The sequence below is a fragment of the Pteronotus mesoamericanus genome, unplaced genomic scaffold, assembly GCF_021234165.1.
Source record: "Pteronotus mesoamericanus isolate MK-2021 breed Mesoamerican mustached bat unplaced genomic scaffold, CSHL_Meso_final contig_173, whole genome shotgun sequence".
Classification (NCBI taxonomy): domain Eukaryota; kingdom Metazoa; phylum Chordata; class Mammalia; order Chiroptera; family Mormoopidae; genus Pteronotus; species Pteronotus mesoamericanus.
This window is the reverse complement of record NW_026555072.1, coordinates 3,187,663-3,210,441: the sequence shown is the minus strand read 5'-3', so window position 1 is coordinate 3,210,441 and position 22,779 is coordinate 3,187,663. Positions and strand designations below refer to the sequence as shown.

At 38.0% G+C, this 22,779-nt stretch overlaps 1 protein-coding gene across 1 annotated transcript in view; it reads right to left on the bottom strand.

Moving 5' to 3' along the window:
* The window catches only part of SLC9A7 (solute carrier family 9 member A7), a 214,750-nt gene that overhangs the window by 90,528 nt on the left and 101,443 nt on the right, over positions 1-22,779 (bottom strand). Inside the window, exons 2-5 of the mRNA XM_054566516.1 lie at positions 17,744-17,943; positions 15,771-15,848; positions 5,342-5,418; positions 797-909 (exon numbers count right to left, since the gene is read on the bottom strand). Coding sequence (XP_054422491.1) covers positions 797-909; positions 5,342-5,418; positions 15,771-15,848; positions 17,744-17,943 — 468 coding nt within the window. The remainder of the gene's footprint in view (positions 1-796; positions 910-5,341; positions 5,419-15,770; positions 15,849-17,743; positions 17,944-22,779) is intronic.

Sequence of the window (22,779 nt, the reverse complement as noted above, 5' to 3'; positions counted from 1 at the left end):
GGTACCAGTGTGCATTTCCACTAAGACAAAGTATTATTTAAACCAAATAATGATACATTTCCTGAAAGAAGGTAAAAGCACAACACTGAAAAAGAAGACAGTCTATGTGTAAAAATTATGAACAAATTAGACATTCACAAATGAAAGACAAATAGGAAATACAGGTGGAAGCAACCTAAGTGTCCACTGGCAGATGGAAGGATAAATAAAAATGCAGTATGTATATATATTGGAATATTAGTCAGGCTTAAAAAGGAAGGAAATTCTGACACATGCTATAACATGGATGGAACTTGAGTATATTATACGAGGTGAAATAAGCCAGTCACAAAAAAACAAATACTATATTCCTGATTCCACTCATATGAGGTATCTAGAGTAGTAAAACTCAAGACAAAAAACAGAATGGTGGTTGCCAGGGGTTGGAGGAAGAGGAAATTGGGAATTGTTCAATGGGTATAGAGTTTCAGTTTTACAAGATGAAAAAATTCTGGGGGTTGGTAGAACAATAATGTGAATACATGTAATACTACTGAACTGTACACTTAAAAATCGTTAAAATGGTAAATTTTGTTATGTGTTTTGCCACAGTTAATAATAATAATAATAGGGAAATGAATGCATGCCTTTCTTAGAAAAGCCATCTAAATCTATTAGACCACTTACTGGTCTCTTCCTCCACCATTCCATGTTAATCCTACAGTCTGCCTACTGCAACGAAAATTAATGATTGCTCTGATGTTTTTAAGATTTAAATAATGAAATATCATAATGATAATGTAAAATATGCAAATACCTGGGTCAGTGGCAGAGATAATTGCTCCAAAAAAGAGACAATCCGTGTAGTAAAATTTATCCGAGAGCTGCCCCACTATCTTCATGAGCTTCACCACACCATACATGAGATTTCTGTAAGGAGGGAAGACAAACTACGTCAGAAGAGAAAAATAAAAGAAAACTCTCCTAATTAAGTAAATTAGCAAATTTGCAAGCAGAGTAGTACTACAATAGTCTACTTCAAGAGAATGTCATGAAAACATCAGGCAGCTGCTGTGGTTGAACACTTACCAGGAACATGTGCAATCAGACTTTGGCACCAAGTAATAGTTTGCAATTAATGTCGTCTTGCTGAAACATCTGAATATTCCATTTTTAAAGGTTTTGCTTACTTATAACTATAAAGAATGATCCTCAATTAGCAACAATGGTGTCTTAAGCAGCTGGGTAATAGAGAAGAAAAAAAGAGAAAGAACCCTCCATAATGTGTAATAAATTGCTATTAAACTCACAGGGTTCTGAGATAGTGTGTTTAAAGTCATGGAAATGAGTGGACTGGATAAAGCTGGAGAGGAAATACACAGGTTAGGCACAAAGCTCAAGTAATTAACCTTTCCTGCCAAGAATCATTTCAAAAAAGGGAAGAGGCAAAATTCTCTAAACATCCAATTAAAATATTAGTGTGCCCATTGACAAATCTGGCCTCTTGTTCTTTGTATGGATTTGGCAGGCTAGTAGCAGTCTTCCTTATGCTGTGCACAATACGATGTAGTCCAAGAGGGACCATGAAGTTCAATATTTGAACTTGGACAGAACACATTTCCTCAACTAACATATTAGGAAGAGTGAGGAGTGTTAAAAGGCCTAGTACATGTTACTAAGGTTGTGTGTGTATATGTGCATGTGTGTGTCCATGTGTGTCCATGTGTGTACAGGCAGTAGCTGCAGGGATTGAGGGAATAAAAATAACCACAAAATAGACTCTTTGCACCCTAAATTCAATCCTCTGATAGTAACATTCTTGATGGACAGAATGAGGTCCTTGCTACCCTTTGTATCCTGGGTGCCTAGAAGAAGTAGACTGATTAAGATAGGAGCTCAAGAATTATTTGCAGAATAATATCAACCTCAACATCTTAAAGACCATATATGAAAAACCAACAACCAACATCATACTCAATGGGAAAAATTAAAAGCTTTCTCACTAAGATCAGGAAGAAGACAAGGTTGTCCACTTTCACCACTTTTACTCAACATACTATTGAAAGTCCTAGCCACAGCAATCAGACAAGAAAAAGAAATAAAAAGCACCAATTGGAAAGGAGGAACTAAAACTGTCATTGATTGCAGATGACATGATAGTGTACATAGAAAACCCCATAGACTCCACCAGAAAACTACTCGACCTAATAAGTGAATTTGGCAAAACAGCGGGATACAAAATCAATATTCAGAAATCAAAGCCATTTTGTACACTGACAGTGAAATATCAGAAGCAGAAATCAGGGGGGGAAATCCCACTTGCAAGAGCAACAAGAAAAATAAATACCTAGGAATAAACTTAGCCAAGGAGGTAAAAGACCTGTATTCAGAAAACTACACAACACTGAAGAAAGAAATTAAGGAAGCCACAAACAAATGGAAGCATATACCATGTTCACGGATTGGAAGAATTAACATCATCAAAATGTCCATAACTACCCAAAGTGATTTATAGATTCAATGCAATTCCTATTAAAATGTCAATGACATATTTCACAGACATAGAATAGACATTTCAAAAATTTATATGGAAACATAAACGACCCCGAATAGCCACAGCAATTTTGAGAAAGAAGAACAAAGTAGGAGGGATCACAACACCTGACATCAAACTATATTACAAGGCCACTGTAATCAAAACAGTCTGGTACTGGCACAAGAACAGACACATATATCAATGGAATGGAATAGAGAGCCCAGAAATAAACCCATGTCTCCACGGTCAGTTAATATTTGACAAAGGGGCAAAAGCACAAAATGGAATAAAAATAGCCTCTTCAACAAATGGTGTTGGGAGAGCTGGACAGCTACATGCAAAAAATTGAAATTTGACCACCAACTTACACCATACACAAACATAAACTCAAGATGGATAAAGGACCTAAACATAAGTCACGACACCATAAAAGTCCTAGAAGAGAACATAGGCAGGAAACTCTCAGATATTCCACACAGCAATATTTTCACTGATATGTCCCCTAGAGCAAGGGACATAAAGGAAAGAATAAACATATGGGACTTCATCAAAATAAGAAGCTTCCACACAGCTAAAGGAAACATCAGCTAAATGAAAAGGGAACCAACTGTATGGGAAAATATATTTGCCAATGACACATCAGACAGGGGTCTGATCTCCAAAATATATAAAGAACTCACACGACTACACTCTAGGGAGACAAAAAATCCAATTAAAAAATGGGCACAGGACCTGAACAGACACTTGTCCAAGGAGGACATACACAGGGCCCACAGACATACGAGAGGATGCTCAGCATCACTAGCCATCAGAGTAATGCAAATGAAAACCACAATGACATACTACTCACATGGGTCAGAATGGCCATCATAAACAGATCCACAAACAACAAGTGCTGGCGAGGCTGTGGAGAAAAGGGAACCCTAGTCCACTGTTGGTGGGAATGCAGACTGCTGCAGCCACTGTGGAAAACAGCGTGGAATTTTCTCATAAAGCTAAAAATGGAACTGCTTTTTGACACAGCAATTCCACTGCTGGGATTATACCCTAGGAATCCCAAAACACCAATTTAAAAGAGCCTGTGCACCCCAATGTTCATAGCAACACAATTTACAAAAGCCAAGTGCTGGAAACAACCTAAGTGCCCATCGGTAAATGAGTGGATCAAAAAACTATGATACATTTACACAATGGAATACTGCACAGCAGAAGAAAGAAAGAGCTACTACCCTTTGCAACAGCATCGACTGAACTGGAAAACATTAAGCTAAGGGAAATAAGCCAGGGGGTGAAAGACAAATACCATATGATCTCACCTATAAGTGGAACCTAATCAACAATACAAACAATCAAGGAAAATATAACCAGCAAGTTTGAAAGAGAAAAGAAACCGACAATAATGAGAGCGAAGGAGGGAGGGAGGTAACGGGGAAAAGAAAGGGAAGGGTCAAGTCAAGGAACATGTATGAAGGACCGATGGACAACGCCAAAGTGGGGAAGGATTGACGGTGGGAGTTGGTGGTGAGTGGAGCAGGGGAAACTTGTGGCGGAAAAGGTAGAGAAATGTATTTTAACAATTAAAAAAAAATCTCAAAAACTAGAAAAGGAACTATTTGTAGAATGTAATCCTTTTGAGAATAAATAACTATAGATTAATGCTTGCTTACTGTGTGTAAGGCATTGTTCCAGACACCTGAGCATTTCCATTTCAATTTAGAGTAATTCTATGATACAGATTTGATTTGTCCTTTGTTGTTTGCCAAAGCCTTTTTTCATTTACCTTTTAAATATTTCCTAAAACCACACCTTCCTCTTCATTTCCTTCTATCACAAATTTAGACATCATTACTAGACTTCTTTATAGCAGTTTTTCCCCATCTTGCCTCCATCATCACCAATGTTTGTCTTATGAGCACTTCTTTACTTTTTGGCATTATATGGTTCTCCATTCTCATCTTGTGTATATGCTGCCCTAGCCCCAGACTCAGCCATTTCTGTGAAGGACCATGATTCTTTTTATTGGAGAATGATTTTAGAAACCAAGATCTGGGGACTATGTATAATTTTATTTCATTTTAATTAATCTTAATTTAATTGAAATAGCCACATATGGATACACTGGACAATGTAGCTATAGATCTTAACTGCTGTCACCATAAACGTCAAAATACTGGACTCTGGTGATTGCCAGGGGCTAAGGAGTGGGGAAATGGGGACACATTGCTCCAAGAGTACAACTTCCAGTAATAAAATTAACAGGTGTTTTTTTGCCCTCGCTGGTGTAGCTCAGTTGATTGAGTGCCGGCCTGCAAACCAAAGGGTCTCTGATTCGATTCCCAGTCAGGGCACATGCCTGGGTGACAGGTTGGGTCCCCAGTGGGGGGGGCGTGCGAGAGGCAACCACACATCAATGTTTCTCTCCCTTTCTTTCTCCTTCCCTTCCCCTCTGTCTAAAAATAAATAAATAAATAAATTTTATAAAAAAGATTAACAGGGTTTTGAGACGTATCGCATGGTGATTATAGCTAATAATGCTGTGTCATATTCTTGAATTTTGACAAGAGAGTAGGTCTCAGATGTTCTTACCACAAAAAAGAAATTGTAACTATATGACAGGATGAAGTGTTAGCTAAGGCTATGGTGGAAATCATTTTGTAATTTATAAATGTATGAAATCAACACATTGTACATCTTAAACTTACACAGTGTTATGTGTCAATTATATCTCAATAAAGCAGGGGGAAAATACTGGACTCTGTGGACCTATGTGGGTTTCATCTCTCTGAAAAATGTGTTAATTAGGTCATATGATAAAGAGTTCCTTACCCGATAATGAAGCAGGAAACAGCAGTCCCCAAAAAGGCGTAGGCCAGAATAGACCCAAGATTTCTGAAAAAGTGTCTCTGAATAAAAGAAAAAAATAGGAATCACATTGCGATTTTTGACAGTGAGCATTAGAAACACATTAAAAATCTCTAAAAAGTAAAACTTTACTTACTGCTTCCATTATATCAAGTCATAACTGAAGTTACTCCTAAATAATGCTATCTAGCCTTAAACATGATGGTTTTAAAACATCCTTTGTCTTACCAATCACTGAGGAAGCAACCAAGGGCTCAGTAAATTTCAGGCAAAACTACTGTAGCTAGTTTTATTAAATTACATTAAGTGTTTGTGTGTGTATGTGTGCACACATGCACTTGTGTAAGTAGACCAATAATTTTCATAGATTGAACCCAAACCATTTTACTCTAGTGATTCAGCTAGTCACTTTCAGTTCTGGCGGAACCTTAGAAATCCATTACAGATATAAGTTTGAAAGTAATAAAGTATGAAAGTGCTATTAAGGAGATTTCTGCCTAATTCAGTTTCAGAAAACAGAATGTCCTAAGTATCTGCTCATGGCATCTGTGGTGTCTCCTGATATTCATCTGGATTAACTTTTAGAGCCTGGGAAAGATACATGAGAAGAAATGAGAAACAAGCAGTTCCACTTAAGATGGGCAATTTTTAAGTATATATGTATATAAGTTCATATACTTACACCAATACAAAATGTAGCAATTATTCAGAAAGAGGTGGCAAAACTGTAATCCTCTAAATGCCTCTGTACATTTATTGGCTACATTAAAACGCATGCACACACATATACACACATGCACAGATTTACTTCTCATAAATCATTGTGCCTGTGGGATATTCTGTTGGGGAAAACCCCTGTTCTTGGGATCCTGAGCCACAGTTCTTATTCAAGGCATTAGCTGTTTTTATTGGACAATCAGAACTATTTACCAAAAACAAACAAAATCCCCCAAACACCCTAATTAAACAGGGGCCAGGAACACTTTATCTCAAAATTTAAAAAGGAAGGAGAACCCCAGCATGCCAGCTGAGCAACATTAAGGACAGACAAGGCACAAGAAGAACTCAGCCTGGATCAAGTAGCCACCATGAAGTATGTCCAGACAAAAGGCTGCAGGTATCCTCTGGTCTGCGTTCCAGACAGAGGATCTGAGTACTTGGTTTTGGCCTTCCCCAATGTTTGCCCCTCACTGAGGCTGAAGAAGGTATCAAGGAATGCCTTCTGTCCCTAAGCCACCTGCTCAGAAGAAGAACCTTCAAGGGCTTGCCACACCATAGTCACCAAGTGAGGATGTTGATTGTACATATTGTGGACACACTATGTTTGCATCTTAAACCAGTCATTTTTAAAGCTAATGCATTTATACACCAATGTTTTGAAAAAATTAGATTTCAAAAAAGTCAACGATTGTGATCCTGTTTGCTTCTAAAAGCCCCATGAAGGGCTTAAATCAGAGAGGGCTTGGAGTGCATCAAGGATGAAACATGAGACCAATGAAATTCATGGGAAGTGTTCAGGAACAAATTTTAATACCAGATGTGCTTTCCCTTGCCACTCAGCTTTCTTCTGGATAACCATTCCTATGGTTAGTTTGAATATACTAAGTAAATTCATATTAAAGATATTAGTCAAAGCAAAACTTAGGAGTGTAAATCTGCCACCAAAAATACATTTATAATATATTCTAAACTCACACATACACACAATTAGGAATCCCCATTTATATCTGCTGATATAAACTGAAATTTTATTATACCTTGAAAAGGTATAACATGCCTCTTATTTATGTATTATTACACCTAGTATTTAACTGTATACTTCATGGTTTACAAAAGTACAGTTGACCCTTAAACAATTTAGAGGTTAGGAGCATCCACACACCGCAGTCAAAAATCTGCATATAACTTTTGACTCCCCGAAAACTTAACTACTTATACCCTACTTTTGACCGGCCTTACTGATAACATAAATAGTCAATTAACATATTTTGTATGTTGTATGTATTATATACTGTATTCTGAGAATAAAGTAAGCTAGAGAAAAGAAAATGTTATTAAGAAAATCATAAGGAAGGGAAATAGATTTACAATATTTATTGAAAGAAAATCCACATATTAAGTGGGCACATGCAGTTCAAATCCATGGTGTTCAACAATCAACTGTAAACTGTACTTTTACATATATTAGCCCATCCAATTCTCACAACAACCCCATCAGAAAGGTGTTATTTAAACCATTTTATTATATGAGACATCTAGATTCAAAAGTTCACGTGATGAGAGCTGCCTGAAGTCACACAGCCACCAAACTGAAGAACCAGAACTGGGAAGCAGATACTCTGACTCCAGGGCACTGCATTCTCACCATATAAGCTACCTTTCTCAATTCCCACCACACCCTTTTAGGGAAGGAAAAACAGGTGTCTACTGGAATCCTGTATCTTTCATTTTCTTTGGCCACGACGGTACACAAATCAGGTGCTGTTTAAATGGCCACTCTGAAGTCTCCCCTGCTTTTCCTTCTCCATTATAGAATGGAACAAAGACACAAAAGGAGATGTCATGCCCTAATACAGCCTTCAAGAATATAAGCCTAAGAGAGATCAGTACAAGAAAATTTGCTTACCATGAAAACCCACCTGACATACCAATTCCTACCATTCTAAGTCTTATATTCCTACTCTTTGGGAAACCCCATCTTCTGCTACTGACAAATTTTAAAGTGTGTGTGCATCTGTGTATGTGTGTGTTTGGTGAGGAGACCTCACCAAAAATGAAGGCTTCTATAGATGAATTCTTTCTCTGCCAATGCCCTGAAAGCAAACCATGAGCAGCAGCACAGAGTCAAAACCAATTTCAGTGATGCTTTTTTCAAGTTAGCAATAAAAGGCCATGTCTGCATGAGAACTATATGTGCATAGATCAAAGGGTCTGAATATATCTGTTTATAACCTGCAGTAAATGGAGAAATATTTATTACACATTCAGTTGACAGCGGGTTTAATCAGAGATGGCAACCATGTAAAAACCAACTATTTAAGGGCCTTTATAAGGGCCTATATAAAAAGGAAAGAGGCTAAACTAAATAGTTGATAACCTGAAAGACTAGCGCTTCAAAAACAATTTAAATTGGTAAATGGCAAAGCCTGTTATTTGTTTTTCTTCTGAGAAAATGAAGCTGACAAAGACAAGGCTGGGGAAAAAATAAAATATTTTCACTCATTAGAGTGGACGTCACAAGCATTGATTTGGTTCCAGTTGAAAGCAACCTTGACCATGGTTATACATTAAGATTCGTTATTTAAATACCAAGTTATTCATTACATAATTTTATCTTTTTTAAAAAATAATTTTATTTTTATTAAATATATTTTATTGAAAATGTTGTTACAGTTGTCCTGATTTTTTCCCTTTGTCCCCCTCTATCTGGTACACCCCATTTCCTCCAGCAATCCCCCCACCTTAGTCAATGTCCATGGGTCACGCATATAAGTTCTTTGGCTATCTATTTCCTATACTGTTCTTAACATCCCCCTGTTTATCTTGTACCTATCAATTTGTACTTCTTATTCCCTGCACCTTTTCTCCCATTCTCCCCCTTCCTCCTCCCAGCTCATAACTCTCCTTGTAATCTCCATTTCTGTGATTCTGTTTCTGTTGTGCTTGTTTCCTAGGTTTATTTTTTAGATTCAATTGTTGATAGTTGTACATTTATTGCTATTTTAATGTTCACAGTTTTGATCTTCTTTTAGGGCAAGGGATATAAAGGAAAGAATAAACAAATGGTACTACATCAAATTAAAAAGCTTCTACACGGCTAAAGAAAATATCAGCAAAATGAAAAGGGAACCAACTGTATGGGAAAACATATTTTCCAATGATACCTTGGACAAGGCTTTGATCTCCAGAATATAGAAAGAAATCATACAACTCCCCACCAGGAACACAAACAATCCAATTAAAAAAATGGACAAAGGACCTGAACAGACACTTCTCCAAGGACGACATACAGACGGCTCAGAGACATATGAAAGGATGCTCAGCATCACTAGCCATCAGAGAGATGCAAATTAAAACCACAGTGAGATACCACTTCACACTGGTCAGAATGGCCATCATTATCAAATTAACAAGCAAGTGCTGTCAAGAAGAACTCCAGTGCACTGCTGGTGGGAATGCAGACTGATAGAGCCACTGTAGAAAACAGTTTGGAATTTCCTCAGAAAACTAAAAATGGAACTGCCTTTTGACCCAGCAATTTTCCTGTTGGGATTATACCCTAAGAATCCCAAAACACCAATTCAAAAGAACCTATGCACCCAAATGTTCACAACAGTGTTATTTACAGTAGTCAAGTGCTGGAAACAGCCAAAGTGCCCATCAGTAAATGAGTGGATCAAAAAATGGTGGTACATTTACACAATGGAATACTATGCAGCAGAAAGAAAGAAGGAACTGCTACCCTTCATGACAGCATAAATGGAACTGGAGAGCATTATGCTAGGTGAAATAAGGCAGGCAGTGAAAGACAAATACCATATGATCTCACTTATAAGTGAAACCTAATCAACAAAATAAACAAGCAAATAGAACCAGAAACATGAAAATAAGGAACAAACTGACAGTGACCAGAGGGGACAGGGAGAGAGAAATGGGGGAAAGAAGGGAATAGGCCTAGTCAAGGAACATGTATAAAGGACCCATGGTAATGGACAACAGGGCAGGGACTGACTGAGGGAGCAGGGGGTGGGCAGGACAGGGGAGAACAGTGGGGGGAAAATTTGGACAACTCTAATTAAACAACAATAAAAGATAGGAAAAAATACCTTTTAACATTTCATATAATAATGACTTGATGATGAACTCCTTTAGTTTTACCTTGTCTAGGAAGCACTTTATCTGCCCTTCAATTCTAAATGATAACTTTGCTGGATAGAGTAACTTAAGTTGTAGGTCCTTACTTTTCATCACCTTGAATATTTCTTGCCAGCCCCTTCTAATCTGCAAAGAGAAATCAGCTGACAGTCTTATGGGAACTCCTTTGTAGGTAACTATCTGCTTTTCTCTTGCTATTTTAAGATTCTCTCTTTCCCTTTAACCTTTGGCATTTTTATTATGATATGTCTTGGTGTGGGCCTCTTTGTGTCCATCTTGTTTGGAGCTCTCTGTGTTTCCTGGGCTTGTATGTCTTTTTCCTTCACTAAATTAGGGAAGTTTTCTTTCATTATTTTTTCAAATAAGGTTTCAATTTCTTGCTCTTCGTCTTCTCCTTCTGGCACCTCTATGATTCAGATGTTGGTACATTTAGAGATGACCCAGAAACTCCTTAGCCTATCCTCAGGTTTTTTTCATTCTTTTTTCTTCTTGCTGTTCTGATAGAATGCTTTTTTCTTCCTTGTGTTCCAAATCGTTGATTTGATTTTTGGTTTCATCCCCTCCACTGTTGGATCCCTGTAAATATTTCTTTATTTCACTTAGTGTAAACTTTATTTCTGCCTGGGTCTTTTTTATGCTGCTGAAGTATCCAATGAGTTCCTTGAACATCCTAATAACCAGTATTTTGAACTCTGCATCTGATAGATTGCTTACCTTCATTTTATTTAGTTCTTTTTCTGGAGTTTTGTTCTGTTCTTTCACTTGGGCCATATTTTTTGGCAGCCTTCTTGTGTTTGTTTCTACGTATTAGGTAGAACTGCTTTGATTCCCTGTGTTAATAGTGAGGCCTATTGTAGAAAAGTGCACTGGTAAGGTGGGTGGGGTGGAGCCTTAGGTCATCACCAGGGCAGGGCAACTCTTGTGAACCAGGTTGATGGAGTCTCAGATATGGTGTCGCAGCTCTGTGGTTCTGTGTGGGGGAGGGCTCCGAAAGGGGACAATGCCACTTCCTGGCCTCTGGAGTTTTGTCTGAGAGGAAGCTGTCCCCTGGCATGTGACCTGGTGCCAGAAACTTCAATTTCACCGATGCCCTTCCAGTTGCTGCCCTGGTGCTGTAGCCCAGAGGGAGTGAGTCTGCGTAAGTCCTAAGTCTGTTATGGGCCCTTTAAGTGGAGACTCCTGAGAATTCAGCAGCTTCTTCTGCTGCCCCAACTCCTACTGGTTTTTACAGCCAAAAGATATGGGAACTTATCTTCCTGGAGGTGGAACCCTGGGCTGGGCGACCTGGTGTGGAGCTGGGATCCCTCACTCCCAAGATATACCTCTCAATTTTTATCCACCACATGTGAGTGTGGGGCCAACCATTCCATGTCTCCATGGTTTGGTACCTCTCCGCACATCTCCATGTCTCTGCCCCTCCTGCCTATCTGGATGAATGTGGCTTCTTTAATTCCTTGGTTGTCAGACTTCCATACAGCTCATATTTCTGATGATTTTGGGTGATATTTGCTTTGTAGTCTAGTTGTAATATTTTCTGTGATTGTGTGTGGAGGCAGGCCACATTTACCTATGCCTCCACCTTGACCAGAAGTCCACTCATTTGATCTTAAGAGGATTTCCCAAATTCTTCATTTAGATAAAGAATAACATTATTCATATCCATAAAAATCATCTCGTATCTGTTATCTGTCAATAGACATATAGATTCAGATGACTTTGGCAACCCAATAGATTAGTCAGAAAAAAAATCAATTTTTTTGTACAGAAAACATAAATCCAGAGGGAGTATAACACAGATGAACACCCTGGACCCTGACATCAGACAAACAGGCTAAACCTCATAGATGTCACTTAATAATTCTGAGTTTAGGTTGATTTTCAGTAAAATTCAAGACACTCTTTACATGTCTGGAAGTGCAAAACGTGTGCTGGGCTTGTGTGCAGAAATGCAGCCTCCTGCTCCTCAAGCATCCATCATGGAGAGGGGACTTATGTTTCATCCCCCTCCCCCAAAGGTCATACAGTAAGGAAAAATCATTTGATCTCTGAAGGGAGAGACTGGATTGACCCTGACTTACAGTCTTGAACCTCTTGTGCAAGCTGGGAAATTGTTCTTGCTCTTCTAGACTCCATTCTGTTAGAAAAAGAGGCAGCCTTCAGTGGGCCCAGCAATTTCTAGGATCTCTCCATTTCAGCTTCTCTACCTGTCACTGTGACTGACCTGGCAGCCTAAGGGCATCTGCCTTCAATTCATGATGTGTAGCAAGGACCCCCAAAACTAAGGACTAAATTCCATCATCCGATATGCATTACCAGAGACTTTGGATCATAAATGGATCATTCAATTGCCAGTTAGCTTCTTGTGTCTATTTATCAATGAGTTGGAAACCTGAGGGAGAAGGGGTGGAAGCTAATCTACTACCCTCACATTCTTAATAGAGTTTGTGTCAGATGCTCCATAAAGTATAACTATATTTATGTTGGTTGGAAATAGTTAAAAAATCCTCTGACAACTCCTGAGTTGCTGTGACAAAAGAACCAGCCTAATGGGCAGGCATACTCTTATAAAATGAGTTGGAAGTATTCTCTCCTCTATCTTTTGAAAGAGTTTGTATAAAACTAGTATTATTTCTTCCTTAATTGCTAGATAAAATTCACCAGTGAAGCCATCTGGGTGTGTGGAAGGGTTTTAAATTATGACTTCCATTTCTTTAATTAATATAGGGCTGTTCAAGTTTTCCATCTCAGTCAGTTTTGGTAATTTGTATCATTCGAGGAATCTGTCCATTTCACCTGGGTTGTCAAATTTAATTCTACAAAGTTGTTTGCAGTCTTCCGCTACTGTCCTTTTAATGTCTAAAGGGCCTATAGTGATGTCCCCACTTTCATTCCTGATATAGGTAATTTGTTTTTTTCTGGATTGATATATCTAGAGGTTTATCAATTTAAAAGACACTATAGTTCATAAGGGTGTTATTGAGTTTTACTGGCAGCCAAAATCTCCCTTCTTTAGGTTCGCTGAAAAAGATTCCCTGGAAATCCTTTGGGGGAAAGTGGTGGTGGGAAGGTGGAGACAAGTGTATTTGAACAATAAAAAAGTTTTAAAAAATTCCTTTAGTCCCTATTCAGAAAGACAACTGAAACAAGTTCCTCGCTTTAGGAGACTATATTTTCACAGAATACCCCCTACAATGGGGGAGAAAGGGAGCCACCAACGCTATTTGAGAAGGTATTTAGTATTTTAAAAAATTAGGGGCTTAGGCCCCACCTTGATGCTGGGCACAATGACCCTCAATAATCAGGATAAATTTCTTAAAACTTTTAATTTTGAGTTCTTATAGATTGACAGATGTTGTAAAGCTAGTATAGAGAGGTTCCCTGTACCTTCACTCAGTTTTCTCCACTGGTTATCTCTGTAGTACAACATCAAAACCAGGAAGATGACACTGGTACAATGTGTGTGTATATGTCCTTTTTTTGCATGTGTAGATTCATGTAAGCACCACTGCAATAAAGATATAGAACAGTTTGCTTTGGCCAGTGTGACTCAGTTGGTTAGAGCATTGTCCCATAAACTAAAAGGTCATGGGTTCAATTCCCGGTCAGGGTGCATGCAAGAGACAACCAATTGATGTTTCTCTCTTACACTGATGTTTCTCTCCATCTCTCTTTCCCTCCCTCCTCCCTCTCTAGAATCAATGAGCATACCCTTGGGTGAGGATAAAAAAAAAGATACAGAACAGTTCTATCAACACAAAAAATCTCCCTTGTGCTACCTGTTTACAGTCATAGTCATCCCCCTCTTACTCCCACATACCTAATCTCTGGAAACCACTAATCTGTTCTCTATCCCTATAATTTTATATAAATTATATAATACAGCATGTGATTTTTTGTGATTGGACTTTTTCACTTAGCATAATGTCTTTGAGATCCATCCAGACTGTTGTGTATATCAATAGTTTGTTGCACTTTATTAGTGAGTAGTATTTTATGGTATGGATGTTCATTTAGCCATTCCCCTATCATAAGACATTTTAGTTGTTTCCAGTTTGGGGCTTTTACAAATAAAGTTGCTATGAACAATCATGTACAAGCTTTGGGGTAAACCTAAGTTTTCATTTCTCTGGGATAAATACTCAGGAATAAGATTGCTGGGTCACATGGGAATTTCAACTTCAGTTTTATAAGAAACTGAGAATCCCAAAACACCAATTCAAAAGAACCTATGCACCCCAATGTTCATAGCAGCACAATTTACAATAGCCAAATGCTAGAAGCAACCTAAGTGCCCATCAATAAATGAGTGGGTCAAAAAACTATGGTACATTTACACAACAGAATACTACACAGCAGAAAGAAAGAGCTACTACCCTTTGTGACAGCATGGATGGAACTGGAGAGCATTATGCTAAGGGAAATGAGCCACGGGGTGAAAGACAAATACCATACGATCTCACCTATAAGTGGAACCTAATCAACAAAACAAACAAGCAAGAAAAATATAACCAGCAACATTGAAAGAAAAAACAAACCGACTGCAACGAGGGGGGCGGAGGGAGAGGGGTAATGGGGAAAAGAAGGGGACGGGTCAAATCAAGGAACATGTATAAAGAACCTATGGACAAAGCCAAAGTGGGGAAGGTTTGAGGGTGGGAGGTGGGGATAGGTGGGGCAGGGGAAAGTAGTGGCGGGAAAATCGAGACAAACGTATTTGAACAATAAAAAAAGAATTATTTTTAGAAATAAATTTTATTTATTTATTAAAAAAAAGAAACTGAGATTTTCAGAGTGGCTGTGCCATCTTATATTCTCACTGGCAATGTAGAGAGTTCCAGATTTTAAAACATAAATGAATTATGATTATGAGTCAACTATAGTCTGTACAGAACACTGTAATAAGCAATCTTGGACATGGAAAAAATTAGAAAATTATGCAGGTAAATTAACACAGAGATTCCTATGCTTTAAGAAATACTAGTTAAAAAGTCATACTGCTCACCTAATTTAAACCCTTTCTTCATCTCAAGAGAAAATAAAACTTTAAACCAAGCAATAACACTATTATAAGGTCAACCAGCAAGAAATCTGTTTGCCATGGGAACTCATTCCATTGTTTCCATAGGGTTATTGGTAAAGTTAGACCCAGTTATGGCATTACCTGTATATACCACACACACGTACTGTCATGAGCACTATTATGAGTACTATCTTGGATCCCTCAGACTTTATTTTGGAATATGCTTATATTTCTTTTCTTTTTTTTAGTATTTTTAATTTTTTATTTTTTTTAATTTTATTTTAATTTATTTTTTCAAATACATTTGTCTCTGCCTACCCCCCCACCACTTTCCCTTGCCCCCTCCCTCCTTCCCTCCCTCAGCTCTTTTTCAACTATACAAAGTTTTTGTTTTATGGTAATTCACCCCAAGAATGTCATTATATGGTTATTATCTGTGGATAATTTAGGATTATTTTTAAGCTTGAAGAAAAAGAAATATTGGCAAGACTTTCTTACCTTCTTTAAACTGTACCCAGCATGGAAAATAATTGGAGGCAGCAGAATGTTGAAAAAGACCTCTGGATCAAACGTTACCTAAAAATTTAAAAGGGAAAAAAAAAAGCCCATTTTTAGTTTAATACCAATTGGTGCTATAATATTTGCTTAATATTTTAAGCCATTAGCTAAAGATGGAATATTTAATGGACATAATATAAATGTGAAAAATCATGAGCTCATCACAAAGAGAAGTCACAGCTCCCCTGTGGAATGACAAGTTCTTTTCCACAGAGCACTTCTCAGTTCTGCTTTCGGTGTGCCGTTTAATCCGTATTAAGACGCAACAGTGCAATGCAATTTTGAGAACTCATAGGAAGTTTCTGGCCAATGTTTTTAAACAAGAAATAAAAACATCTTGATTTTTTATCAAACCTTTTTGAAGGCTCAGCTGCAATGAAAGATGCAGTCATAATTCTTTATTAATTTTCTAGATATTCCCACAGAATCATTTATAGACATAATTCTACCAAATTTAAGTCTCTTTTTAGTAGCCAACCTTTTGTGATAATGGCTTCCTAAACACCAAAGTAAATTCAGCATCTCTAAGGGGACTAAAATCACCTGTAGTTTTAATACAGGGAAATGATTGTGAAACTATTAGACAGCAAAGTCTTATCATATCCAGAAAACACAACCATTCTATAAACCTCCTAACCTTTTAAAAGAATTTGTTCATGTTAGTAGATTAATTGGCTCTTATTTCAATTAATTACTTTAAATCTTCATTCTGATTATTAAGAGTAAAGTTAGCATTTTTCTTTAGAACCTCGAAATGTTAACTAGTCTAATTAAAAGTAGAAAGGTTCTCTCCAAATTATGCTTTATTCTATCTTCTTGCTGAAGATAAGAGTAGTCTAAAAAGCAGGGACTCTCAGAATGAGAAGGGAATTTGGACAATACCTATACATATGAAGACACTGGGGGCAAAGAGAGTGAGATTTGCTGGAAGTCACCTAACCCAGTAATGTATAAAGCAGCACAAGAATTTCCTGACACCCACGCCATCCCATGCATGCTTATGAAGGGTTGAAAACAAAGAGCTGACTAGAACTGCCATTCAGGACATGGAGAATGTAGGCATGTTGAATACTCCAGGTTGAGAATAATTTCTTTAAGGATTACAATAGACATTAATATCAATAATAATTTAATTTTGGGGGCAAGGGCTACATTATATCTTTGACTGCAAGTCTTTACACACATTAATTTTGTTCCATATTAAAAGGGGATCCCACAACTTGGATCCCTCAGACTTTATCCAGAAGCCTTCCTGCTGATAACACCAGATCTATAAGGTAATAGAATATATGAGGATAAATATGAATCTCTTGCTTATGCTGGAAATCACCCAAGTAAGGAGACATATAATCCTTTTTTCCTGTGGAGTATTTTAGCTACCTTCAACATCAAATGAAAACCAATATTTGGACTCACATTCCAAGACAATAAGACATCCTTCCTCTGAAGAATAGGCCTTTGTTATCAATCACCAATGAGAAGGGACACTCAACAAAGATTTATAGAATAGGGGGAAAAAAAAACAACCCATGAAGAACTAAGAATTATACTTCTGGACACTGAATAAACAATCTGAAAGTGAAACCAATCTTAAGAAAGAAATAACCTCATCCCATCACAAAAGACACAGTAAAGACAAGACAGAGATTAGAGAAACAAGCTCAGTGGGGATGCACAAACCCACTGCACCATCAGTGGCCCAAGTCAGATACTGTTCCTAGCAAAGCTAAAAGGTTCAAATTCAAATCTGGTTCCTTCTCCGCATCATATCCCAAAAGCTTCCTAGCAAAACTGAGGAGCAGAAATGTTATCTATGCTCCAGGAGTTTGAAATAATTTCTCTTCATAAGATCAAAACCAAATAAGAAATCAAAAACCACATCAGGACAAGAGCCACTGAGTGTCCCAGCTCACCTTCCTCAGCATGTCATTCTGCTCTACACTGTTGATCTTGCCAGGGCTGATTTCTCCTTTCAAGGTGTATTCAAAGAATTTCCCACTGACATTGACTAATAATGTGCTGAAGGCCCTGTCTTCCTGAGTGCAGCTGAGTGACTTGTCATGGCCACTGGTGGCAGGGGTGCTGTACCTCAGGATCACCCCGACGATGAGCCCTGAAACAGAGTGGAAAAAAAAAAACACATCAGGCCTGTGGAAGGACAGAGAGAGCATGGACATAAAGGCATGGATGATTTGCAACAACTAAGAAACTCAGAGGTTATCTTAGAGCCCAGGTACAGGGTGCATACTTTGGAGCAACTGCACATTCCTTCTAAAGGGTTAAGTATTCGTCCACTTTTAAGTCCCTCATCCATTAGGAAGACAAGGAAGGACAGTATGTTTCATGGTTATTATGGCATTGAATACTTTCAACAACTAATCACATCTTGTTTCTCAGGCTTTTAGTGAAGGAAGATGGGATGATAAGAAACAATTTTGTTCCTGCCAAGGGCAGAACCTTGGAGCTCTTTGATTTGCACCAGCAGCAGCCCTGAAGCCAGTCCTGCTGCCATCTGCCAACAAGGAGCAGGGTTTCGGGAATTTCTAGTTGCAACAAATGCAATTTGCTTTGCCACATACCAGAGGAAGAAGATAAAAAGAAATGCTTTTGTTTAGTTCATTTCAAGGACTGGGTCTCATGGAGAAAGTAATTACATCCCTTGGGGAACTAAACACCACAGTGCACATTTTTGCAGTCACTGTGGAGCCAACTTATTGTGCCTGTGGCTATGACAGGACTAAAATAATTATCTGCAAGTCTTTAAGACTCATTTCTTCTTAGTAGGATTTTCCCATTAGGAACCCCCTCCCCCCCCAAAAAAAAGTTGTGTATAAGCTTTCAATTACATGAGTGAGGAAGGAGTCCTGGACAAGTCACACATGCTCAGGACAATAGCCACTGAGTGTTCCAGCTCACCTTCCTCAGCATGTCATTCTGCTCTACACTGTTGATCTTGCCAGGAAAAGTGAATGAAATGTGAAAAATACATAAATCACTACCAGTTTCTACACTTCTCCCTGTTTCTCTACATTCAATTCTTTGCTAGCAATAGTAAAAGATAGAAGGGTAAAATGTTTCCTATCTCATTTTGCCATTGAAGGAGAAAGTTACATGAGAAAAAGAATGAATAATGTTTACTATATTCTGTGTATATGTTCTAAAATTGTTTCTTATCACCAAGATATATAAGAACTCACAAGACATTGTCGAAGAACAAATAATATATAATATCTAGGAAAAAGTTTAAGTTCTTTAAGCCAAACTCTGTTTTGCTTTATTATTATTATTATTATTATTGACTTGTATTAATAAATACTTGCAGTTTCCTGCCTTTCATGGAAAAAAAATCAAGTTATAAAATTTTGTTACAAATTAAAAATCAGGTTCTTAATAGCATCAAATTGACTAGATACGAAACAATTTCCAAATCCTTAAAGGTATATGAAAAACACCAGTCTGTAAAAAAAAAAAAAAAAAGTTGGTCATTACCAAAAAGGGTTTTTAAAGAAAAATAATAAAAACCCCATAATGCAGATAGTTCTATTTATCTGCTTGATGGGCACAAAGCAAACACTCATGGTCTTCAGCACCAATAGTTTGTTCAGGTCTTATTGCTGAAATTTCATATTCATTTCTTTTTGTTGTGCATCTAACCCAAATGATGGTAAAGATTGCAAGTCCTCATTTACTCATCCTCTTTCTGCTCAGCCTTGGTGCTGAGTTTCCAAATGTGGTCTCTTTGCCATCTTGTGGTTTAGGGGTTTGGGGATGTCTATGTTGGTAACTGAAGTTTTGGGGGCACCTATGTTGAGGTACCTGCTGACCTTGCGTCTCTTCTTGATTTTCCTGTTCCTCTTCATTGATGTCCTCCGTGAGAAAGGGCTCTGAGTTGTGGTCTGTAATCCCAATAGGTGATCTCTCTCCCTGGTCTAATTTGTTCTCCTTCATCCTGATCATTAGCACCCCCATCATTTCTCCTTGCACAGGATTGGAATACTCTCAACAATACTCATAGCGCGGTCTCCATATGGGGAAAGGTGTGCATGCAGTTGGGTCTGGCATTTAGGAGCACTCTCTACAATCTCTCCTTCTTTTCCCCACTCTCTTATTCAAGTAATTTTGCTGATAAACACACAGAGGACCTCCATAACTTTGATAATGTTTATAATGGTTATATTCTGCTGTTTATTTACTGCCTGGCACTGGAAATACACCAGGGCCTACAACATTTGCTGCCTTTGCACGCTTTCCTCCTTCAATAACATCAAATTCTATAGTTTCTCTACCTCCTATACTGGAGTGGTGTATCCTGGGGGTAACACTTCTTTATGGCAGGCTGGTGTACAGATGCATATTGTTTGGTGTCATTCCTATGGATGACACCATACCTGCTTCTGCCACTGAACCATTTTACTATTCCCCAAACCTTCATTGTGATGACCAGTGGGCTGCCACTGCCTCCACCTCTGGCAATGGAATCACACCGATTGGTGGCAGGGCTGAGGAAATGTATCAGACAGCTGCTGAGTCTCAGACCCATTGTTCATGGTTGCAGTAATTAGGGTGGTGACTAGAGCTGACTGTATCAGCCATGGATACAGTTGTGATGGTAATGGATGCTGGTAGTAGGAGGGCTGCTAAGGGCTCTCTGGGGTTTACTCTCCACTCCAGATCAAACTTAATATTGTTTTTTATTCTTATTTCACTCTCTAGTTAGGCATGTGGATGAAAAATGGGTTCTACAGAAAGCAACCTCATGGGGGATCTAATCACAAATTCCTTACTGGACAGGTCATGATGGGTAGTCAGGCCCCAGGCATGTAACTTATTTAGTAAAAGGCTTATGTTTGCCTTAAGCAAGCCCCCATACTTCCAGTTTGGTAAACAAGTGGACGTGCTGTGCTGGGAGAGTAGTGCACTCAGAGAGCATACAACTCAGTGTCCCCACATGCCTTGCCCTATGCTTCCCTTCCATATGGTTGTTCCTGAGTTATATCTTTTCATAATAAATTAGTAAACCATTTTCCTGAGTACTTTGAGATATTCTATCAAATGATCAAACCCAAGCAGGGGATTTTGGGAAATCTCTGATTTATAGACTATTGGTCAGAAGCACAGGTGAGAACCTGGACTTGCGTCTGGCCTCTGAAGTGGGAGGGGCAGCATTCTTGTAGAACTCAGTCCTTAACTAAAGGATCTGATACCATTTCCAGGTAGATAGTATTAGAAATGAGTAAAATTGTGAGATACCCAGTCGGTATCCAGCAGAGAGTTGGAGAATTGCTTGGTGTGGGAAAACTCCCAAACATCTGATCATAGGAGTGTCCACTGTGAGTATGGGGAGCAAAGGAGAAACAGGAGTTTATTTTCCTTATAGGAGGTTTATATTTGCACACAAATTTCTCAATTACAGAAAATGCCTTCACACTCTCCCCCATTAACCATCACCATCATATCTATAAGCATTATTAGGTGATAGATTATAGATAGATAGATAGATAGATAGATAGATAGATAGATAGATAGATAGATAGATAGTTTTTATATACTCCTTTTAAAATCTTTCCCTCACTACTTGGGCTCAATGCATCCATATTAAAAATAAAATGGACACAATGAAGGTGATGATGCTGCCCATTGTGGTAAAAGATGGCAAAAAAAAAAAACCACCTCGACAAAGATACAAGTTAACACTGGCCCTGATAGTTTTGACCAAAAATATATTCTGTTGCTGGTATACCAACCAACAGGGTATATGCTGCTAATTCAAGGTAGAGTTTAAGTAACTCCTCAAACATTTTAGATTCTTATTTATTACCACTGTAGTCCATGAAGCAAATGGACAGTCATTACTATAGTCTTAAGTTCATGTTTAGCATTTTCCACTTCTAGAAAGAATAAGATATCAGGACAAAGGCATGGAGCAAGCATGAATGGCATATATTCATCTGCCAACCTGTAAAGAGGTCATAACTGTAAGGAATTAAAACATGACACTACATATTTTTTAAAGCTCAGAATGCTCGATATTCAGTTAAAAAAAAAACCCAATGGAAAGCAACAGAGGCATTAATGGTTTTCCTGGATCAACATCATAGAGTTCCAGATAACAAAGAGAAATAATCTACTATCTATGTGAGCCAGAAAAATAGCACATAGATATCATCTCATAAAGAGAAGATCACTGATTACACAGGTGTGTGACTAATGTTAGGGAAGAATTTAGTTTCGACCATGTATAAAAAGCAAATATGGATGAAATTCCTTTGACATTTGATGTAGCTTAAAACAAAGCTACAAAAATTCAAGAATTTTTCAGTCAAGACTGTTTCAAATTGTGGGTATAGAAAAACTCCCTTTATAACTGTATTTGGCAAGTTTTGCTCATGATACACAATACTAACTTTTCTAACTTTTAAAATAGATAACCAAAAATCCCCTACATACAGTTTATGTATGTGCCCATCCAAGAATTGTTGGTATGAGGAAGGAATTTAATTATGGACAAATTGTGGCTCAGAAATCCCATGAAGTCATGAAAGAAACAAGCCCCCATTAGTCCAGTGCCAGTTTCCACTTCTGTGACTGAAGTTGTTGTGAGAACAGTTGAACAAGTGGACACTCAGCTGTAATCCTAGATAGCCATCCACCATCTGCAATATATAGATGTCTCTATTAATAAGCCTTTGTTAAGGATTTGGGGAACAGGTGCATGGATGCACTCTTCTCTACTAAGACCTCACCTTCCCTTGGAGGAAATACTGGGAGTAGATAATCACCAGTTAGGTTTGGCCACCACTGGGGACTTGTTTATAGCACTGGTGGGATTGTTCTGAGTTCTAAAGCTTCACCTGAAAGCATCCAATTCTATACCCAGTTACACAGCATTTGAAGATAGTGATAACATTTTCTTGATTCAATGAATAAAGAGAATGCAATAGATCCATCC